At 36.3% G+C, this 18237-nt stretch overlaps 1 protein-coding gene across 2 annotated transcripts; it reads right to left on the reverse strand.

The window, feature by feature from the left end:
• Nucleotides 1-782: 782 nt before the first annotated feature.
• Nucleotides 783-16209, reverse strand: LOC125209315 (Transducin/WD40 repeat-like superfamily protein). Of its 2 annotated transcripts, XM_048108918.2 has the most exons (25): nucleotides 15804-16209; nucleotides 15619-15728; nucleotides 14778-14943; nucleotides 13519-13619; nucleotides 13324-13396; nucleotides 13049-13184; nucleotides 12593-12753; nucleotides 11867-11991; nucleotides 11675-11774; nucleotides 11018-11114; nucleotides 10598-10649; nucleotides 9147-9248; nucleotides 8921-9067; nucleotides 8668-8830; nucleotides 8352-8582; nucleotides 8122-8276; nucleotides 7232-7360; nucleotides 6903-7020; nucleotides 6592-6787; nucleotides 6308-6419; nucleotides 6071-6225; nucleotides 3377-4805; nucleotides 2131-2325; nucleotides 1171-1642; nucleotides 783-938 (listed from the first exon to the last, which is right to left on the reverse strand). In XM_048108918.2, exons 1-24 carry the CDS (start codon nucleotides 15934-15936, stop codon nucleotides 1172-1174), a joined length of 4857 nt encoding a protein of 1618 aa, XP_047964875.1. In that variant the 5' UTR covers nucleotides 15937-16209; the 3' UTR covers nucleotides 783-938; nucleotide 1171. The 2 variants fall into 2 exon arrangements, with proteins under 2 accessions (XP_047964875.1, XP_047964874.1); XM_048108917.2 differs by lacking the exon at nucleotides 783-938 and having other exon boundaries at nucleotides 961-1642.
• Between the last annotated feature and the right edge of the window lie 2028 nt (nucleotides 16210-18237).

An 18237-nucleotide genomic window follows, 5' to 3' on the forward strand; every position in this document is an offset into this window, starting at 1 on the left:
TCCCCGACTATTTCATGTTAATGTATACCATGGATTTCATTTTTCTAATTTAAGTTGTTCAAATCTTGTTTCGGCTGCTTTTATGTTGCAACAAAAACAAAATTATATACTACTCCCTCCATTTTTTTTTAATATAAATTATTTTCATCTTTTACCATTTTCTAAAAATAAACATTTTATTTTAGAAAACTTCTTTCTCTCAAAGATAGACATTTTTCACTAAACACATTTTTTATATTTTATCTCTCTTTCTTACTTTTCTTAAAATCTGTGTCATTTCAAAAGTTCCTATTTTATAAAATGAATGAAGTATTATATAAATACTTGGATATCTAAATCTCAACATTAAACATATTAATTATATCATGTTGTGCTATAATTTGGTCCAATAAAAATACTCTAATGTATTCAATAGATTTATCAAAATCGAAAAATACTCATATCCATAAGTCAGGTTTATTCAATTAATCTCATTTATCAAATTGTGTTATTAATTCATAATTACAATTTATAATTTTATTAAGATAAAATAAAAGGAAGAAATACGAAAATACAGATTATGGATTTCTAATGGAACGGTGATTCCAAACCAAAAGTTATACTCCCTCCGTATCTAAAAATTTCTCCTCACTTTAATCATTTTTGGTAGTGAAATTCACATGCCGCTAATTTTTTCAACTCACTTTCTATTATATTTTTTAAAACTCGTGTTGATCAAATTGTAATAAATAATTAAGAACGGAGGAAGTACTACCAAGCAAGAGAATGAAACGAGAGTAAAATAGTGAAATGCTGTTTCATTCTCAATTCATTCCATCCGTATCAAGAAAGGCCTTAAATTGAATTCCAATAGTCACTAGTCTAAAATAAATAAAACAAAATGAATATTAATTGGCATCAAAGGAGAAGTCCTGGTACCAGTAACCCGCAAACTCAACCTGAAATAACAGAAATTACAAATGTAGTAATACAACAATGAAAAACACGAAAAGGGTTGTACTACAACATATATAAACAGGGAGCAATGACGAAACATCGTCCATCATAAATTTACAAATGGAAAAAATATGAGGGGAACAAAAAATACTCAAAAAAAACCACTACTAGTCGACGTAACAACAGAATTTTGGGCACAAGCCGCAGACAGCCTCAAACGATTCAGTAATTTACCTCAGCCAAATGGTGAAGGAACAGGTCCAGCAATGGCATCTGACCTTTTAATGCTGCCCATGCCACAGATAATGCAGCCAGGTGTCGACAAAGCAGAGAACTTAGCACCACAGAGATCGCAGACATCATAACCAATGGTAGATAGACGGCTAAGTGTAGCAGCACAGAACTGTGAGGGGTCTTCCAGGGGATCTATGGACTTGTTGGACAAGCCCCTCTGAAGACACATGTCAATCAGGCTTCTCAATTCATCTTGCTTACCAGCGGGTGCTTTAGACAAGAGTAACTCGAGCATCTGCTTTGCATATGCGTAGTTCTGCACATCCATGTTTCTTTTTATGGCAGTCCGAATACAATTTATCCTGTGCTTCGCAAGAAGTGGCAACGAACCCAAATGGCGAGACAGCCTGGCCATCTCATCTTTTGCACTAATTGCACTGGGGCCTTGGACTCGTTGCAGTCGGTTTATTTCCTGCGATGGAGCGAAAACAACAAAGTACATGAACATATGAATATGCCATTTGTTTGTTAGGGATGCAGTACATACAGAATTTTAGAGGGATTCACGAGACTGAAAGTTCATCAAAAAGAGGAAAATCAGCACTAGAATCAAAGATTAAAAGTCAAAATTACATACTAGCATATGATTAGTTGTGACAGGAAAAGCAAGTTTTGACAACTAATTCATAGGCTGATATCATATCAGCCAAATCAAGTGACTTTAAGAATATCCTTCAAGCTAAATTTATTAGTTAGAAATGCCAGATTCATTAGGAGCATAAAGGAAGATAAAAACATGTCCAATAAGGACATATTAGTTTGCTCAGGCAAATGGATGTTCCACCATACTTCTAGGAACAACAATGTAAAATCAATAGGCAACTGGATGTTCCAACAGTGTTTATTAGAAAGAAATATTAGCAGACAAAGAAATCTGATAGCAAACAGAAACCAGGGTACCTGGAGAAGGGTTACTGCAATCTTATATTGTGCACAAATTGTAGCTTGCGCTTTTATGTCAGCTCCACGAGATTGGTCCTTTGCCAAAGCTAAGAAAGCCTCATCAAAACAGGACAACGCATCTGAAAGTTGATTTTGCTCCAGGTGAGCAAGTCCAGTCTTAAAACAAACTGCAGCTGCGGCACCACGAGGAACCTAGAGCAAAATGAAAACAAATGTCATGTTACTCTTACTCGATCACCACCATTCCCCAACTCCAGTGCCACCCTCCTCCCAACAAAAAAAAATCACGACAAAAAAATAACAATAAAGAAAAGAACTGACAAAAATAAACACAAACAATAAGTTTGTTAAACACCATATAAGGGAAGGACGAGCATCCGCAAAAAATAAAAGGACAGCTAAGAGTATATAGCTCTATTCCTACAGTACTACCAGTATCTTAGGTATCACTCACCACATTTCAGCATCACCATGCACAATTATATTTTAATCTGAGTGGCACTCTGAAAGCTAAGAGTTTGACCACACAATCACCTAAACCCAGGGTCCCAGACGCAAAAGCCCCCTAAATTTAGCGGGATATGACTTGTCAAACATTTCAAACATTGCACCCTCGTATGCAGCCCAGTTCCAAAATAGTTTCATTTATGCAAGACTGACAATATGTTGACTGCATAAAATGTAATATCAACAAATTTATACTTAATTACTTATCACAGCAAGCATAAGTATATGCAAAGACTACACAACTACGCAAATGTAGGTATTATGACCCATTAAACTATACAAAGACCTTCCATATTAAGTAGTTCAATTAGTTGGATGATTAACACCAGAAAGAAAAGGAGAGAACAATACAAATTCTCCAACAAAGGTAATTACATTATACATATTGTTCTCAATCCTAAATGGTTCAAGCCCAGGTTGGGCATCATTCCTGCCAACACAATTTCATAAGTAACTTGTAAGCGAAGCATCAGCTTTATAAGCACAAGGTGCAATCTACCAGTATCTACACATATATGAGAGCCTCTAAGATTTTGTTAGCCAAAAAAAGGAGGCCATGAATAAGATAGGTGATCTAGTGCAGATAACAATTCATTGCAGATTTGAACTACAATTACTTTACACACAAATCTCCACAAGACTCAGAGGTATTCCATATTTCCATGATATACAGCATCATCAAAGTTGGCTACATTGTGTTATAAAGTCATACGAGCCAAAGGGAAAAGAAAACTACCTGCCCAGGACGTACAGCTTTTGGAGGAGAAGCTGCGCGTGAAGCTTTTGCTGATGCTTCTGATCCTGGAGCTTCAAGTGAGCTGAGATCGAGAGGCTGACTAGACCCTGGAAGTTGTCCCGTCTGGAACTGTTGTTGAGGTGGAGCAGCTTGAGGAGCCACCTGGGGAGGTATGCCGCCATCTGGAAGCCCAATGGGCTGATATTGAATGGGTTGTTGAGTAGCTTGAGGGGGTACCCCACCATCTGGTAGACCAATCTCAACTGCAGGTGCACTACCCTGGTTAGCTGGGACCTTGTTGTTTGCAATACCTTGTCCTTGAGGATTTTGATCTAGTCTTGAAAGGATAGTCCCAGCAGGAGGGAGTGATGCTGCAACCTGAAGGGATGATATTGTATTCTGGAAAAAGTCCTCTGGTATTGGCCTAGCATTACTTCCAAAACCTGGACCAAAGGAGGTAGGCTGTGATGAAGTTGGCCCCTGAACCAATGTGCTGGTTCCAAAAAGATCTCCAGGGAGAGAAGCTTGACTTGTGAGGGTTCCCGTGGTAGCTGGGGTGGGCTGAGGTACAAGTGCACCCAAATCTGGCGATGAACCAGTTAATGACTTGGTCAAACCAATTGGCAGGCGTAACTGCTTAGTTGCTTCTTTAATTTTGTTCACATCTACTGTTGCAGATGCAACTGGTTTGTCTCGGATCCTAATTTGCAACTTCTTGGTTTTTGAAGTTCCCTCCTCGTCACTGCTGCTACCATCAGCTGCAGTACCATATAGTGATTTCTTAAATTCTTCTTCAGCCTTTGCCTGAGCATCCATAGCACTGGAACCAGTAAACTGTTGTGAGAGAGTTTCTAGACCCATGAGAGAACCAGCCTTGGATTCACCGTCCAAGGGCACTTTGGGTTTGTCTGATACTGAGGCGGCAAGAGCTGCCTGGAGACCATTAGCCTTGATACCACTATCAGCTTTAATTGCTTTCACCAAACTGTCTTCTCTCACCTCAACAACATTACCTCTTCCCTTGACCAAACCAAGATAAACACCAATATGATCTGTGACAATGGATGGGATGGTTCCATCGTCAGTTTTCATGTAAGGCATCACCTCAGCAGCTAGTGCCCACTGAGGTATGTCCTTCAAGTTAGTAGGTGTCTTGATTTCCCAGTTCCCACCGCCCCATTCACGTCCTTTAGGAACCATACTTTCAGCAGCAAAGTTTGCAAAGATTCCTTGTGTCCACCCAGTTGAGCGGACTCTCAAGATCCTATCACAGTATCTCCTCAACTCTGAATCAGCACCATCTTCCTCCAGCTTCTGGGCAAGATGCCGCATTGCACTAGGGTTAAGGTGGCATATAAATAGATCAAGCATGCTTTCAAAGTCTGAGATAACTTCAAAAGTCTCCTTTGCACTATCAAACTGTCCGTATCTGTAATATCACTTGTTATTAGCATGTTGAAACCAGTAAAGCTAGACAGCAAGGGCAATGAATGAAAAAAAAATGTAAGCAAGAAGAGACTATCACATACAAAGAACCAGTCACATGAAAGTTGAGTCAACATTTAGAAGCAACATAATAGCTTTTTATAATCATAACCATAATATGGAGAATAAGACTCCCAAATAAATTAAACTATGATACTAAATATGGTGGCATTTGTTAGTGATGTTCTTTTTTTCCCCTTTTTGGGAATCTATTCTTTTTAATGACTGAGTTTTCTAGTAAGCATTATAGTTTTTGTCTTAATACCATGGAAATTTTTATTAGTAGTCCACATCATTCTTGTGTGACTTTTATTTCCAGGAAAAGAAAACACTTAACACATCTCTTCACCATTCTTCACTAATAGCAGCCACTAAAATCCATAAAAATAAGAAAATTGCTACAAATAAATTTATGTGGCAACTTTACAGAGTGGCAAAAAAAATGATGTGTGCATGGGCCATGGAATAATTTAAAACAAAGTGCTTGCGTAAGTTTACTTCCACAGACCAAATCACTTAACAGATCGCCTAAGCATTCTACTAATACCACCCACTAAAAAATAATACTCCCTCCGTCACCTTAAAATAGGAACTTTTGAAACAGCACGGGTTTTAAATTTTAATACAAAATTGGTAAAGTAAGAGCGATAGAAAGAAAAGTGTGTTAGTGGAAAATGGGTACCACCCCATTAGAAAGAAAGAAATTTCCTATAATAGAAAGTTTCTGTTTTTAGGAGACGGACCAAAAAGGAAAGAATTTCTATTTTTAGGGGATGGAGGAGTAGCCGAGTAGTAAAAAACAGAATAGACATTTTTTATATAATAACTCAAAAGGGGTAAACATTTACACAATAATAGGGTGCAAAAATTGGTAAGGCTGGCATTACAAAGCAATAATTCTTGGTATTCAGCTTTGCCAAGATACGAAGATACGGTCACCCTTGTGTAGCAACAAAGAAACTAACAAGAAAAATACCTTAATACAAAAAATTTCTTGCTATAAGAATACCAAAAATGTCAATTTCAACAAAAACTCATTACTGATCACATTGAAACAAAATCAAAGATGGCTTTAGCCTATACATCATCTTAACAATTTAAAGAGTATCGAAGATGAGACACATGAGTTTAGAAATTAACCATCTAACTAACTTACGAAAACAGCCCTGGAATATAATAAGCTAGACAAGAATTGTTATGATTACACACCTGATACATGCATATCCCAACTGCCGGAACCGATGGAACAAATGTGAGGTTGGGGGGCATCTAGGATAATCTCTTGATCGCAGAAACTCATCTTTCAAGGCAGATAAAGCAGTAGAAAAACGAAGTGCTTTGATTGCATATATTCCCCTCAATACCTGAGGCAGGAAAGCAAAAAAGTTGTTAAGGGGGTGTTTGCAAATTCCTTACGAGAAAAGTTTTTTAAGTATAATCAAGCACCTGTGTGAATTGCAGGCCTGATTGAGATAGTGATACAGCAAGATCACCACAAACTGGAGAGCCTCTAGCAAGAATATCAAGTGATCTTGGAGTAATACGCAAGCTATCAAACCTTCAGTCAGGCATAAAAAAGAAGCATGTCAACAGTCACGTAAATGCTAATATTATACACTTGTAAAGAAGACAAAACAAGAACATGATAACTAGACCATCATTCCTAATCATGTATAAGAAAAAGGTATATTGTGGATCACCAAACTACTTATGTAAAATCAAGAAGTAACCTTGATGTTATTTGATATAGTACTTCTGACAAATCGATTTTCTGCTCAAAACATTGTTGCATTGTTGCATATCCAATGAGAAGAGGTTCAAGTAGCCCCGCAAGGCAATGTTTGATCTCAAATTTCTTCTTTTGACTAACATTGATATCACTAGAGATTGCAAGCAGCAGGCGGTCATTTAAAGCTCCAAGCAGCACTGTGTGCAGGCAATAAATTGAAAAGTTTGTTAAGCTTTGAACATGGGAAATCTTAACAGAATATAATACCATTCCATGGTCCTCTACTGAGCAAAAAAAGTTAAGTTACTGTACCTGCATTAGGCATGCTAATTGAAAGGATTGTTCTAACTTTTCCATCCCAACCCAGCACATTAATGGAAGTAGAAGTAGAAAAGAGAAGTGCTGGTCCAAGCCACAACAGGGATCTAAAGTAACCAAGAGTTAAGGGCCCTCAAAAATCCAATGACGTGAAAATAGAACAATAGTCATTATTCAAGGAGCTGTTAAAGAGTTGGTTACATCCTACTCAACCCCAAGGGGGAAGTGAGTGAGGAAACAAACAGATGCATGCATACGTGCATGTGTGTGTATTTTTCACATACATATTTAGACAGAGAGAGGTCGGAGTGCCCAAAGGATATTGGAGGAAGTCCTTTATCAAATTTTGTGGAAGAACTGGCCAATACATCTAAATCAGCTGTAACAATGAGCACACGTTGTGTGGTCAATATACCAGCAACAAAGCCCCTAAGTGTTTCTTGCCATTGTACCTAAAAACAAAAATTGAAAAATACATTAATGGCCCTACAAAATTTCACAAGTGAATCATCAATATTAAATTTAAGAAAATAAATGAATAAATATTCAGATCTTTGGAATGCAAAAGGTTCAGGACTCCAGAATTAGGATACATCAGAAAACCTCTCTTACTAGCATTGAAATCAGAACTTAATTAGGTGCAGTAATCTCAGTATTGTAGTCTGTGGAAAATGTGAAATGAAAAACAAGAAAGAAAAGGTTGCACTGCCACATTATCATGTCAAGTTTCTTTCAGGTCACACTCACACCTGAATGTAGGATTTGGTAGGAGAGAGGATTTACAAAAAGATGTTGAATCGAAACTCACATTCATTAGATGTCAAATTCAGTAAATAGCCTCAAAACTAGTTAAGAATGGGAATGAAAAATTTTCAAATCGATTCTACAGAGAATTAATCCAAACAACAGATATAAACTTGTCAATTATGAATATTCATGTCCATTTCCTTCAAAGTAATTGGAGGCTCATCTAAAGTTAACAATAAAAGATTCATCCATGCATTATCCTGCACTAATCAACAGTTATGATGCCTGCTCAAGCATCCATGCATATTCTCCGCTCACATGTTTCTGAAGCAGTGAAAAAATACTATATTGAAGGAACACTATGACACAAGTCTTCTTACAACATGCAGGCTATTAAAAGGTTAAGAGAAAACTTAATGTTAAGATTCATCCTTGGTAACAGGAGATAGAAAACCTGGATAATTACCTGAAGTACCACCTCATTTACTTTCAATTTAATCGATTTCCGCCCTTCAGCTTTTGTTGAGATGTAATGTCCATCTGTGCTAGGAAGACGGTATCCTACAATGAGTTTTGCCAAAGCAATCTGATCTCCATGAGAAGCAATTAACAAAGTTGACTCTGCAAAAGAATTCTGGATCAATAGCCACTTTCCTCAGGCATATATGAAATGAAAGTAAAGTCCTTTTTAAGCACCTAGAGGAGTAGAAAAGATGCGATCAACTTCACTTTCAAACATAAACTGCATGGGACCCTTGATAGAAGAGGTTTCAGTTTCCTCTGACTGGTTTTCATAAGCAGTTAAATTTTTCTCAACGGATTCTTGAGAGCCAGCCCCTGGCAATATATACAAGGAAAGTGTAGTCTTATCCTCGTCCAGAATTGCAAATTGATTTTCATTAGAACCAACGAAGGCTGCATCTGCACCTGAAAACTTTGCAAAAGATGGATTAAAGTAATCACTCATTGCACAGTTCAAAATACAAAAACAATGTAGAAATGCTGTACAGACCTTTTACTGTGGTAACTTTACTATTTGCAAACTGAGGATCTGTGTTCTCCCAGTACAACACTACCTCATTCGTAGCACCACTTAGCTCATATACTACAAGAAATATGTGCTGCTTTTTACTATAAATAATGTATTTTGGATTAATTTCTACATTTCCAGGTATCTGCAAACAAAAGATGAGTTTCATATCATACTCTAGTAGTAACACTAACACAATTATTACTAGTCAAGAGAACGAACTAACAGAACTTACCGAAGTATAAAGTTTCTTATAGATACTTTCACTTCCAGAAGTAAGATTATACGCCATGAGATTTGTCCCTTCAATATAAAAAGCCCTGACAGGATAGTGCAGAACCCGGTTCTCTTTACTGAAGAAATTTAATTCCAGGTGAAATGGCTGCCAAATTGAGTTAATCAGTGTCTCTCCAATGTCCCTGTCTATGCATGTCATTTAGCATCAAGATCAGTGCAGTTACCTGACAAATAGGAAAGTCTCGCAAATGATTTTTTGTGTCCATAATGGTAACGAGAGGTAATCGGGATATTGGAGCACTCTTTGCATGGCCTTCCATGAAATGCTGCCATGACCACGAAGAGATGATAATTCAAGCACATTTACAGAAAAGGGGTGGAATCAATTTAAAGTTTGTCGCAGCTCATAATTGATTGGTAACAGACCAATGTTTAAGGAATGCTCTAGACTCTAGTACAATACAGTGTTGATGATGATAAATGCTTATTGCATCCTTGTAATTGCAATAGTTATAATAGCTCTCCATATTTGCGAAAAAAGGAGAGACATCAATTAAACTCTAATAAGCTTGTATAAGTTACTAGCCATTGAACTTTGAAGCTATCCCAAGTTGCTAAAAGATCTAAGCAAATCAATATTAATCACAATTTAACAAATATGGGTTGTTTGTCTGACTCGTAAGCCAAGTAAAAAAAGAATCCAGCAATATTTTCAGAAGTTAACTCCTCCAATGTAGATTCCGCAACAGCTTTAGTTCTGAAGAGGATATAAGAGATAAGTAGTATAGTACGAATTCATTGCCTATCACATACACTGGTGAAAATGGAAATTAGCTTAAAACTGAACACTGATATTTATGTATTTCTCCCCAATTATCAGCTTTTAACAAAAGTTCGTCATTTCTATATTTTCAACATACATCAGACGTCCAAGAATCCAGAGCACATGTTTCTTCATTGTGCTTTTTCGTTCAATTAGTAGAAGAGTGTTTTTATTAGAGGGACGGCAGAACACAAAATGGAAATATAATAATACGATAGCTCTCCTCAAACGAGGCCAGTGACGAATCGTCCAGAAAACAATATAATTCAAAATACTCCTTACAATAACGTAACACCCCTATATACTAGTACTGCCCTTATTTGACCTAAAGCCCATGCACAAACAAGCTGACCGAACCAGAATTAATGACGAGCAATACTAATAATAAAGGAAATAATTAACACTGGGCCGCTGCTCTCTGGCAGCGAGCAGACACCTGCCATGGTGCACTCTATCAGTTTTAAGGAATTTGGCCTTCTAAGAGTTTTGTCAAAATACTAGCCATGATATGTTCTATTCAAACCTCTTAACCTTCAGTTGTAAAAGGAAACGTGTCTTACGAGAAGTGATTTTCTATAGTGCTTAGAGTTGGTTGCAGGGGGGTTAAACGACAAATATTATAAAGCACTCCTAATTCATTATACCTTTAAAGAAGTGAAATAGTGCTGTTTAGCTGGTTAACTTTTCTTAACAGTCCCTATCCTTTATCATCAGCAATTATATAGCTACAGAAACTATGCATGTCAAACCAGGGCCCTTGTGGTCAAACTCTTAGCACTTCATAACAATAAGCTCTAGATATCCATTAAATGAATATATTAAATAGAATAAGTTAGTGAAATACGAGCTTACACTGTAAAGAAAAGCCTTCCTCGCCACGTCAGAAATTGTAAGCTGGCTTTGACTGAAATGAAATGAGAATGTCAAGGATGCCCAAAAATGATAAAACTAAACAAACAACTTGTCTCAGGATTCCAGAACATAATGTATTCATCAATTGAACATTATTCTTAAACCAAATTGTTAGCCTCCATCCAACATTCAGGCATGTTTAGACTTCTAAAGACTAAAGAGTCAATATAAATAGTTGAGTTGAGCATTTATATGTCAATGACTCAACATACAACCTTCCACTCTAAAAGGTTTGCTCCATACTATGACAGGGCAAGAAAGAATTCCATTTGCTTGCTACCAAAGATTAAATTAGGGTGGGTCATCATATGGGATAATAATGATGAAATTATATCTCATCAAGCAACTTCCGTTACTCACCCTTTCATATGATGCTCTTGAAGTTGAGCTTGCAGTTGATGATCAGCTAATATACCAGAAGAACCAAGGGATGCTAGTTTTTCCTTTAAGACAGATGCTGCTCAACATATCATAGTTAGCAACTATAAGCTAATAATATCATAAGCACGTATGACAGAAAGCAACAAAATACAATGAAAATTTCAAAATACGAGTATATCTTATCATTCAGCTGCATATTCATTGGAAATATCAAATTTCATAAATTGAATCAGCACATAATCAGCAGAAGATTGGCAATATTATTCCTCTTTTAAACTAAAACAAGCTACAAAATCAGTCCAATCCAAATCAGACTCAAAAACCAACATTACAAGATTAAGAACTTCAAGTGTTCCCTAACTCCCAATAGACTGGCCAGCAGACAGGATAGGGATCTAGCACATACAAGCTGACTGCCAATACAAATATTATCAAAAGGAAAATGAGTTTTGTTTTCCAGGAAAACCCGCACCTGAAAGAATTTCAAAACAGGGAATTGAACTGCAAAAAATTAGAACATAAAGCCACAACAAATTTCCAATGGCAATCACCAAAATACAAACACAAGAGGCATCTGACACAAAGCAAGTATGAGATAAATTATCAAGCAAGGATAACAATACATGGGAAAAACACCTGAAGATCCCCTTGCGCTTTGCAAAACAGCAAACAGTTGTTTCCGACCTTCTCTAGTATAAGCAGCTCGATTCTTGCGGTTATCTCCCCCAGCCATTCCCTATATAAGAATCACATAAACTATTTGTTTATATCTAAACCATCTGATTACGCATCATGCAACCCCCATCTGATAAGTACGGAGATGCTTACAGCAAAAAGTAATGTTGCTAGATTCAATTTTGGGTGAACTTCTAAAGCCCTTATTCGAGGGAGAGGATAAACAGCTTCTCCTCCTTGCTGAGATAGAACACGAGGGATGTCGATGGATTCAACAGCTGTATGATAAAAGATTTAAAAATTATAATGAGAATTAAACCATGCCAGGATTCACTATGGAGAGGAAAATAAGTTAACTTCAAGATGCATCTCACTCAGCAATTTTGCCCGCATCCCTAATGTCCAAAAATAGACATGGAAAATGATAACCAAACAGACAAATAATGTTCAACTGTTCAAGTGTACAGTTTCATATTAGCCATCAACATACCAAGTACAGACTCAAGAGGTTGGATATTAAACTATCTAGAATCCTAGATATAAGCATTTTGGGTATTAATATCTATATTTCTGAGCGGGTGTTAACAAAGTAAGCTATAAGAGAGTAAGAGAAACTTCCTCATTGAAAAACAAAACTGAAAATATTTAAAAAGGTGAAAGAATAGAGAGCTGTTCCAGGAAACATAGGGAAAAGGTGAGTCTTCCAAAGAGGGGCAAAGTAGCTCAAGTATTTTGGAGAGAGAAGTAGCTTTCAAAAGATATGTCTATATTATCTAGAGCATAAAAGGATGGTATCTCGAAATAGGCCATTAATAACAATGTGGAACATCATGGGAAACAATGTTACTCTTAAAAGGAAAATCTGAGAGATCAACTAACCAGCAGGCTCAAAGAAATTTGCTTGCATTGGTGGTCTGTTGGGATTCACAACTACGCGTGTTTTCCAGACTTGAACACTTCCGTCTTTTGATAACGTGACAAGCAACCGCAACATTGGGAGCCAGGAAAGTGATGTGATTGGTTGTGAACCTGCCTGTGTACTAGCATTGCAAATGACAAAAAATTGCCATGATTCAAGGACAAGGATCACCATTACAGCCCAAATATATAGTTATAATAACAAGAATGTTACTAAAATAGTGATTTACGATACAGAAAGATGCCAACACAGAAACTAGAATCAAGAACTAAAGAATCCCAATGAGACATCAGATATATACTGGTAGTTAACAAAAATGCAAAGCGTAATTTTTAAGTATATACTGGTTTCATTATGACATAAATGTATATGCAATACAAGAATATTGGCATAGATGGTGTCTATAGATAACTCACATTCCGATCATTATAGGTCTTTCGGTGGAAACATCCCATGCCAAAATTGTACCTCGTCTGTCACCAACAAATATCCATTCCAGTTTTGGATGAAATGCAAATGCTCCAGCACCCTGTAGCTTGATGGTGTTATCAACTGCAAAGGGACCAACTAATTAATAATCAATCATTCCATCTTAATGAGGAAACGAACGTTCCAGTGAAGCTATGAAATGTTTCAGCCTTCCAGCAGAAAAGGAGAGTATAAAGGCACATAGGTGCTGATCAAATCTTACGTTGTAGAGTATACAGAACAGCGTATGACTGGATATTGTAAGCTCGAACTAAACCGTCTTGATAAGCCACATACTAGCAACAGAGCAAAAGCATAAAATCATCAGCATCTATGAAGGATAGGTATAACCTGACACAGACAAGTGGAATCGCAACAGAATTTGGGAGCTTAAGAACATTCCAGTTAAAATTCTTACCAAAACTGGAAGACGGGGATGGCAAGCAAGATTGACAATAGGTTTCTTCAGGTCGGTCTTTATTTTGGTGGGTGCTTTCCCACCTACCACAGTTCCAACAACTTGACACAAGAAATTATCATAAATTAGCATCATGCAAGCAAAACCAACCAAAAAGATCCACCAATATTATCTATGAGTCTGTGACCATAAGGAATCCAAGGCTGTTACACAGTAATGATAAACTGTCTGGAATAGAAAATTCAATATTACAAGAACCAAAGTAAAAAAAAAAAAAAGTCAGGTTGTTGTAGCACTAAAACTAATATTTGTGTTTTCTTTTTTTGAGAATTGAATTAATGTCAAACGTGCTGGTACTCTGCAGTAGAGAAGAAGTAAAACACTAAAAGTTGTTCCTTCCAATGCAAGTTCGTTGAGAAATGAACAAAAAACCATTGATGTGTCAACATGTTAAAAACATGCTGGTATTGTGCAGTAGATAAGAACTGAAGGTTGGTCCTTCCAATGCAAGCAGGTAGTAAAGTGAACAAGAAATCATTACTTTCTTCATATAAGCTTCTACATTGTCATTACACGAAGTGCACAAAGCCAACTGTATGATAGAATTATCTTTACTGAGTCTCCTTGGAGATCTCCTTAATATTGCAATGCTGGGATCCAGCAGTAAACCTAATTAGGAGAGCCATGTTGTCCTCTGTGACACCTCATAAATTCAGAATAAAGATCCATTTTTCCATAATCAGTCGGATATCCTTTCATGATGCAAATTGCAAAAATATCAAAAGAATTGAGGAAACCTGCTATTTCCAGCAGATGAGGAAAATAATTGGTTTGTTGCACTAGCCATAGACAGTAAATGATAGAATAACAATAATAATTAGTCACAGTCATTATCATATCTAGTGGGTGGGACTGTCCAACACCATGGTAAGCGTATCTATTTGTATCGATAATAATGACTTTTCCATTACTAAACACAATGAAAAGTATAGCTTCATAACCACCCTAATATCATTAACTATATACACTCCATCACCATTTAAACATGCACGACTACAAACTAAATTATCCAAGAAGACAATAAGTTCAGACTCGTTCCCTTCTCCAGTTTTCATTCCATTCTTCCCTCCTTCCCCTTTGGCAGCCCTTAACACCAAGATCCCCACCCCGCTCCTAGCAGCCTTCAGTCTACATATTGGTATTTCAGGAAAGCAAAAAAACACAAATAAATAAATAAAAAGAGCACAAAAGGGCTCAACCTGTCACACTCATCTTCTTATGGAAACCGAAAAACACTACAGGCTGAAGAGGAGTCAATGCGAGATGGACTTCAGTGTCAATTGATATCTGTTCAGTCCTCTTTTCAGGTGAATGCAAAACACAGGTTTGCTCAGTGTCAAAGTCACAGGAACGGATTGTACAATCCTGCATGGAAAGTAGATCACATTCACAAATGAGGAGATAATATATGAGGTCACCTTGATATCAAGTTAGTTGAGTAAAGGTGAGCATGAGACTGGATGTGGAAATGTATATGACATCAAATTTTGGATCATTTCGACACAAGTCTGCATCATTGAGATTTTTCTGATCGTACCCGTTACAATAAGATATGAACCAAACAAGTTAACTTGAATTGTATAAATAACAAACGGCCTTTTGATGTCCCAAAGTTCCAATCCGTTTTAGTGCACACTGGACTATTTAACCTATACTATTTTATCAATCTAGGTTAATCCTCATTAGTAAAAGCCTCCTACCTGGAGAAAAGGAAGACTATATGTTTCCAGTCTAGTATTTCCATATGTGGAGGGGGAAGGTATGCTCAGCGACACAGTCTCAAATATTTCCACTAAATAATACATATTCCATCCCACTTCACACATTCCCCTATAACCATATCATCCACCAGTCCCTTCCTCCAAACAAATTTAGTGCACCTCCGATTACATTTCAGGGTATCGAAGCAATCTAAATTGTGTAAGGTGCTACCTAGTGTTGATCCCAAAGCTCTTACTGTTCCTATTATAGCATTTTACCATAATCACAAATAATCTCATTCTCCACATCATCGATGAAAAAGGAATTCAGAATACTGACCTCAAGCACCGCAACGAGCGAATGGCCAGCCGTGGGGCTATAAGCCATGCGAACAACCGGTGAACCTATGTCCACAGACGCGATCTTAGCCCCGGTATAAGCATCGAACTCTGCACACGCATAAACACAACTTCAATTACAAAATACCTTGTAAAAGGAAGATTAAAAAGTCAGCGCAAGCATACCTATGATATGAGTGCCGATGGCGGCGGAGACGACCGCCTGAGTCGGGTGGAATGCAGCGGCATGGGGCTGTAAGGGTTTGGAGCTCCGACCGGTGTGCCGTAGATCCAGATGGTGCACAGTGGCCCACTCCATCGGAGAACAATTCCAGCTACCCTACACCCGCTCTAAGTCGATGCAATTACAGTAAACAATCCGATTGAAACATGCGAGTTCAATTGCAGTTGAAGGAGATGCAAAGTTCAGATCGGCAGAAAATGGGTGAAGAAAAGTTGAAGATCTCCGATAAGAATAGAGAACTTTGCGATTTGAGGGGTTAATAGTCGGAATCGGATCCACCTAGCTCGGTGTCTGCTCCTTCATCAACATTTCTCTCTTAAGATTTCTTAATTCTTTAATCCCAAATTTAATTGGCATTTCGATTAGAGATTAGACATTGTCCTACATTTTCGCTTTGGATTTCAGTTAAATAATTAATTTTTTAAAGTTAATTTCTAGCTCAAATGAGTGACTCATTTTCAAAATGTATTTTGAAAAAATGATACAGATCCAGAAAAGTAAAAAGAGAATAATGGAAATGAAGCCTTTTTTTTAAATTATTCTCTTTTACTTTATTTTTTTTATTTAACTATTCATTATTATTTTCTCAATATAATGGTTAAAAAGAAATCAATCATTTGAATTGAGATGGAAATAGTACTAGTTAAATTGTCTTTCGACTGAGCTGTAATTCATTTTAATTTTTTAGAGACTTGAGTTTTTAATTTACATTTATGAAATTTATTATATCTCTAAGTATCTAAAATACCCCCAATTAATATTTATAATTATTATACACCAGTGTAATCTATACATATATAAAAGACGAGTTTTGGCCATCTTTTTGAATATTTATAAATTTTGGGTAAGATTTTAAATATGTATTAGTTATAGATCTTTTTGATATTTGTAGATAATTGTGTATATAATTGATAATAAATATTTTCAGTTATAAGTAACTATTATTGGATTAAAAACTTGAGCCCATTAACACGCTTTTAACACATTTAAATGGTGTTGGCCGGGGGAAAAAATTTTGGTTGGGTTATAAACTTTATAGTAAAATTTTGCCGTTACTTTAAAATTAATAATACCATAAGAGTTACACTATTTAAATAAAGTAACGGCCAATCATTCTTATGGACTAATTGAAACTAAGGTTGTGCTTATATCAATTGGTGGACTGTTTGAAATTAAGGTTGTGAATTACCATTACCATATTTATTACGTTTATCCAAATCCTATACCAACGTCTTATAGATTTTGGTCATTTTCTTTTTGATGGAATATCTTTTTTGATCAAATTTTGGTTCTTTAATCATTACTTAAATGTGGAAATGAATCAAGAAAATTTGTGTCTAATTGCATATATAAAAGAGGAATTTTGGGAGAACTAACGCTCATTGAAACTATTTTAATGCATAAAATGAAAAGTTTTTTTGAGTTTTCATCATAATTAAGAATTGAATCATGTATATGTGAATGATGAAAAATCATTAATTTGCATAATTACGATATATAACCGTTGCTAATTAATAGTAGTAAAATTTTAGTGACACACAATAACGCCTATTACTCCACTCTCCTTATACTGTATAAATAAATCTCTCCTTATACTGTATAAATAAATCTCTTTCCACTGTGTCAAACAACCGTATCATTTCTTTTCTTTTCAAAAAATACAAAGGCTTTCGTAAAGAAGCTTCTTGCAGTCTCGCGGTCTTGGCAAGAAAAATGAAGTGAGGTTCGAGCTTAGCAGCACAACTCACACCAGCACTTGCTGGTTTGAGTAATCGGAACTTCAATCTTGCACGGGAAGAAGTGGTTATGTTCTTCCTCCGTCCGTGCAAGATCATGCATGTAGCCAACTACTAAAGCGCTGTAAGAGTGATCAAGCATCAATTGACGGTGACATTCTACATCACTACCCAAGAAGGCGACCTTCTCCGCGGCTACTGTGATGCTGCCACCACTGTTGACGGTGGCGCCACTATTAAATCTTTTATGTAATTTTTGAAATGTTGGATCCAAGTCCCAAATGTTTGAAGAAGAAGAACCAACTGTATAAATAAGTTATCAAAACCAACTTATGAGCAATTACTCTTTTATTTAATTGGTTATTGTGATAGGTTTTATATCATGTAATTTAATATTGACACACTACACTTTGTAGACTGCAGTGGTTTCATGTTTATTACTCCATGTTTTAAGTAATTTTGATTTGTCTTTATTATATAGTACTATATTTTTTGTTTATAATTTTCATATACTAATATTATTTTTAATATCTTCAAATCAAAATATTTCAAAATATTTCAAAATATCTTAGTTCGTGCATCGCACGGGTGTGATACTAGTTATTTATAATACACCAGTGTAAATGTTGTATAGTACTGA

This window comes from Salvia hispanica, chromosome 3, assembly GCF_029641045.1.
Source record: "Salvia hispanica isolate PSC_SH4W2 chromosome 3, Shi_PSC_v1, whole genome shotgun sequence".
NCBI lineage: Eukaryota > Viridiplantae > Streptophyta > Magnoliopsida > Lamiales > Lamiaceae > Salvia > Salvia hispanica.

Excerpts from the sequence above, each read along its gene's own strand:
- LOC125209315 (XM_048108918.2), bottom strand. The coding sequence starts at position 15,936 with ATGGAGTGGGCCACTGTGCACCATCTGGATCTACGGCACACCGGTCGG. Across the intron at positions 13,620-14,777 it reads TAAGAAGATGAGTGTGACAG|TTGTTGGAACTGTGGTAGGT; the intron begins GTTGAGCCCTTT and ends TCTTGTGTCAAG. Across the intron at positions 1,643-2,130 it reads TTGCAGTAACCCTTCTCCAG|GAAATAAACCGACTGCAACG; the intron begins GTACCCTGGTTT and ends GCTCCATCGCAG.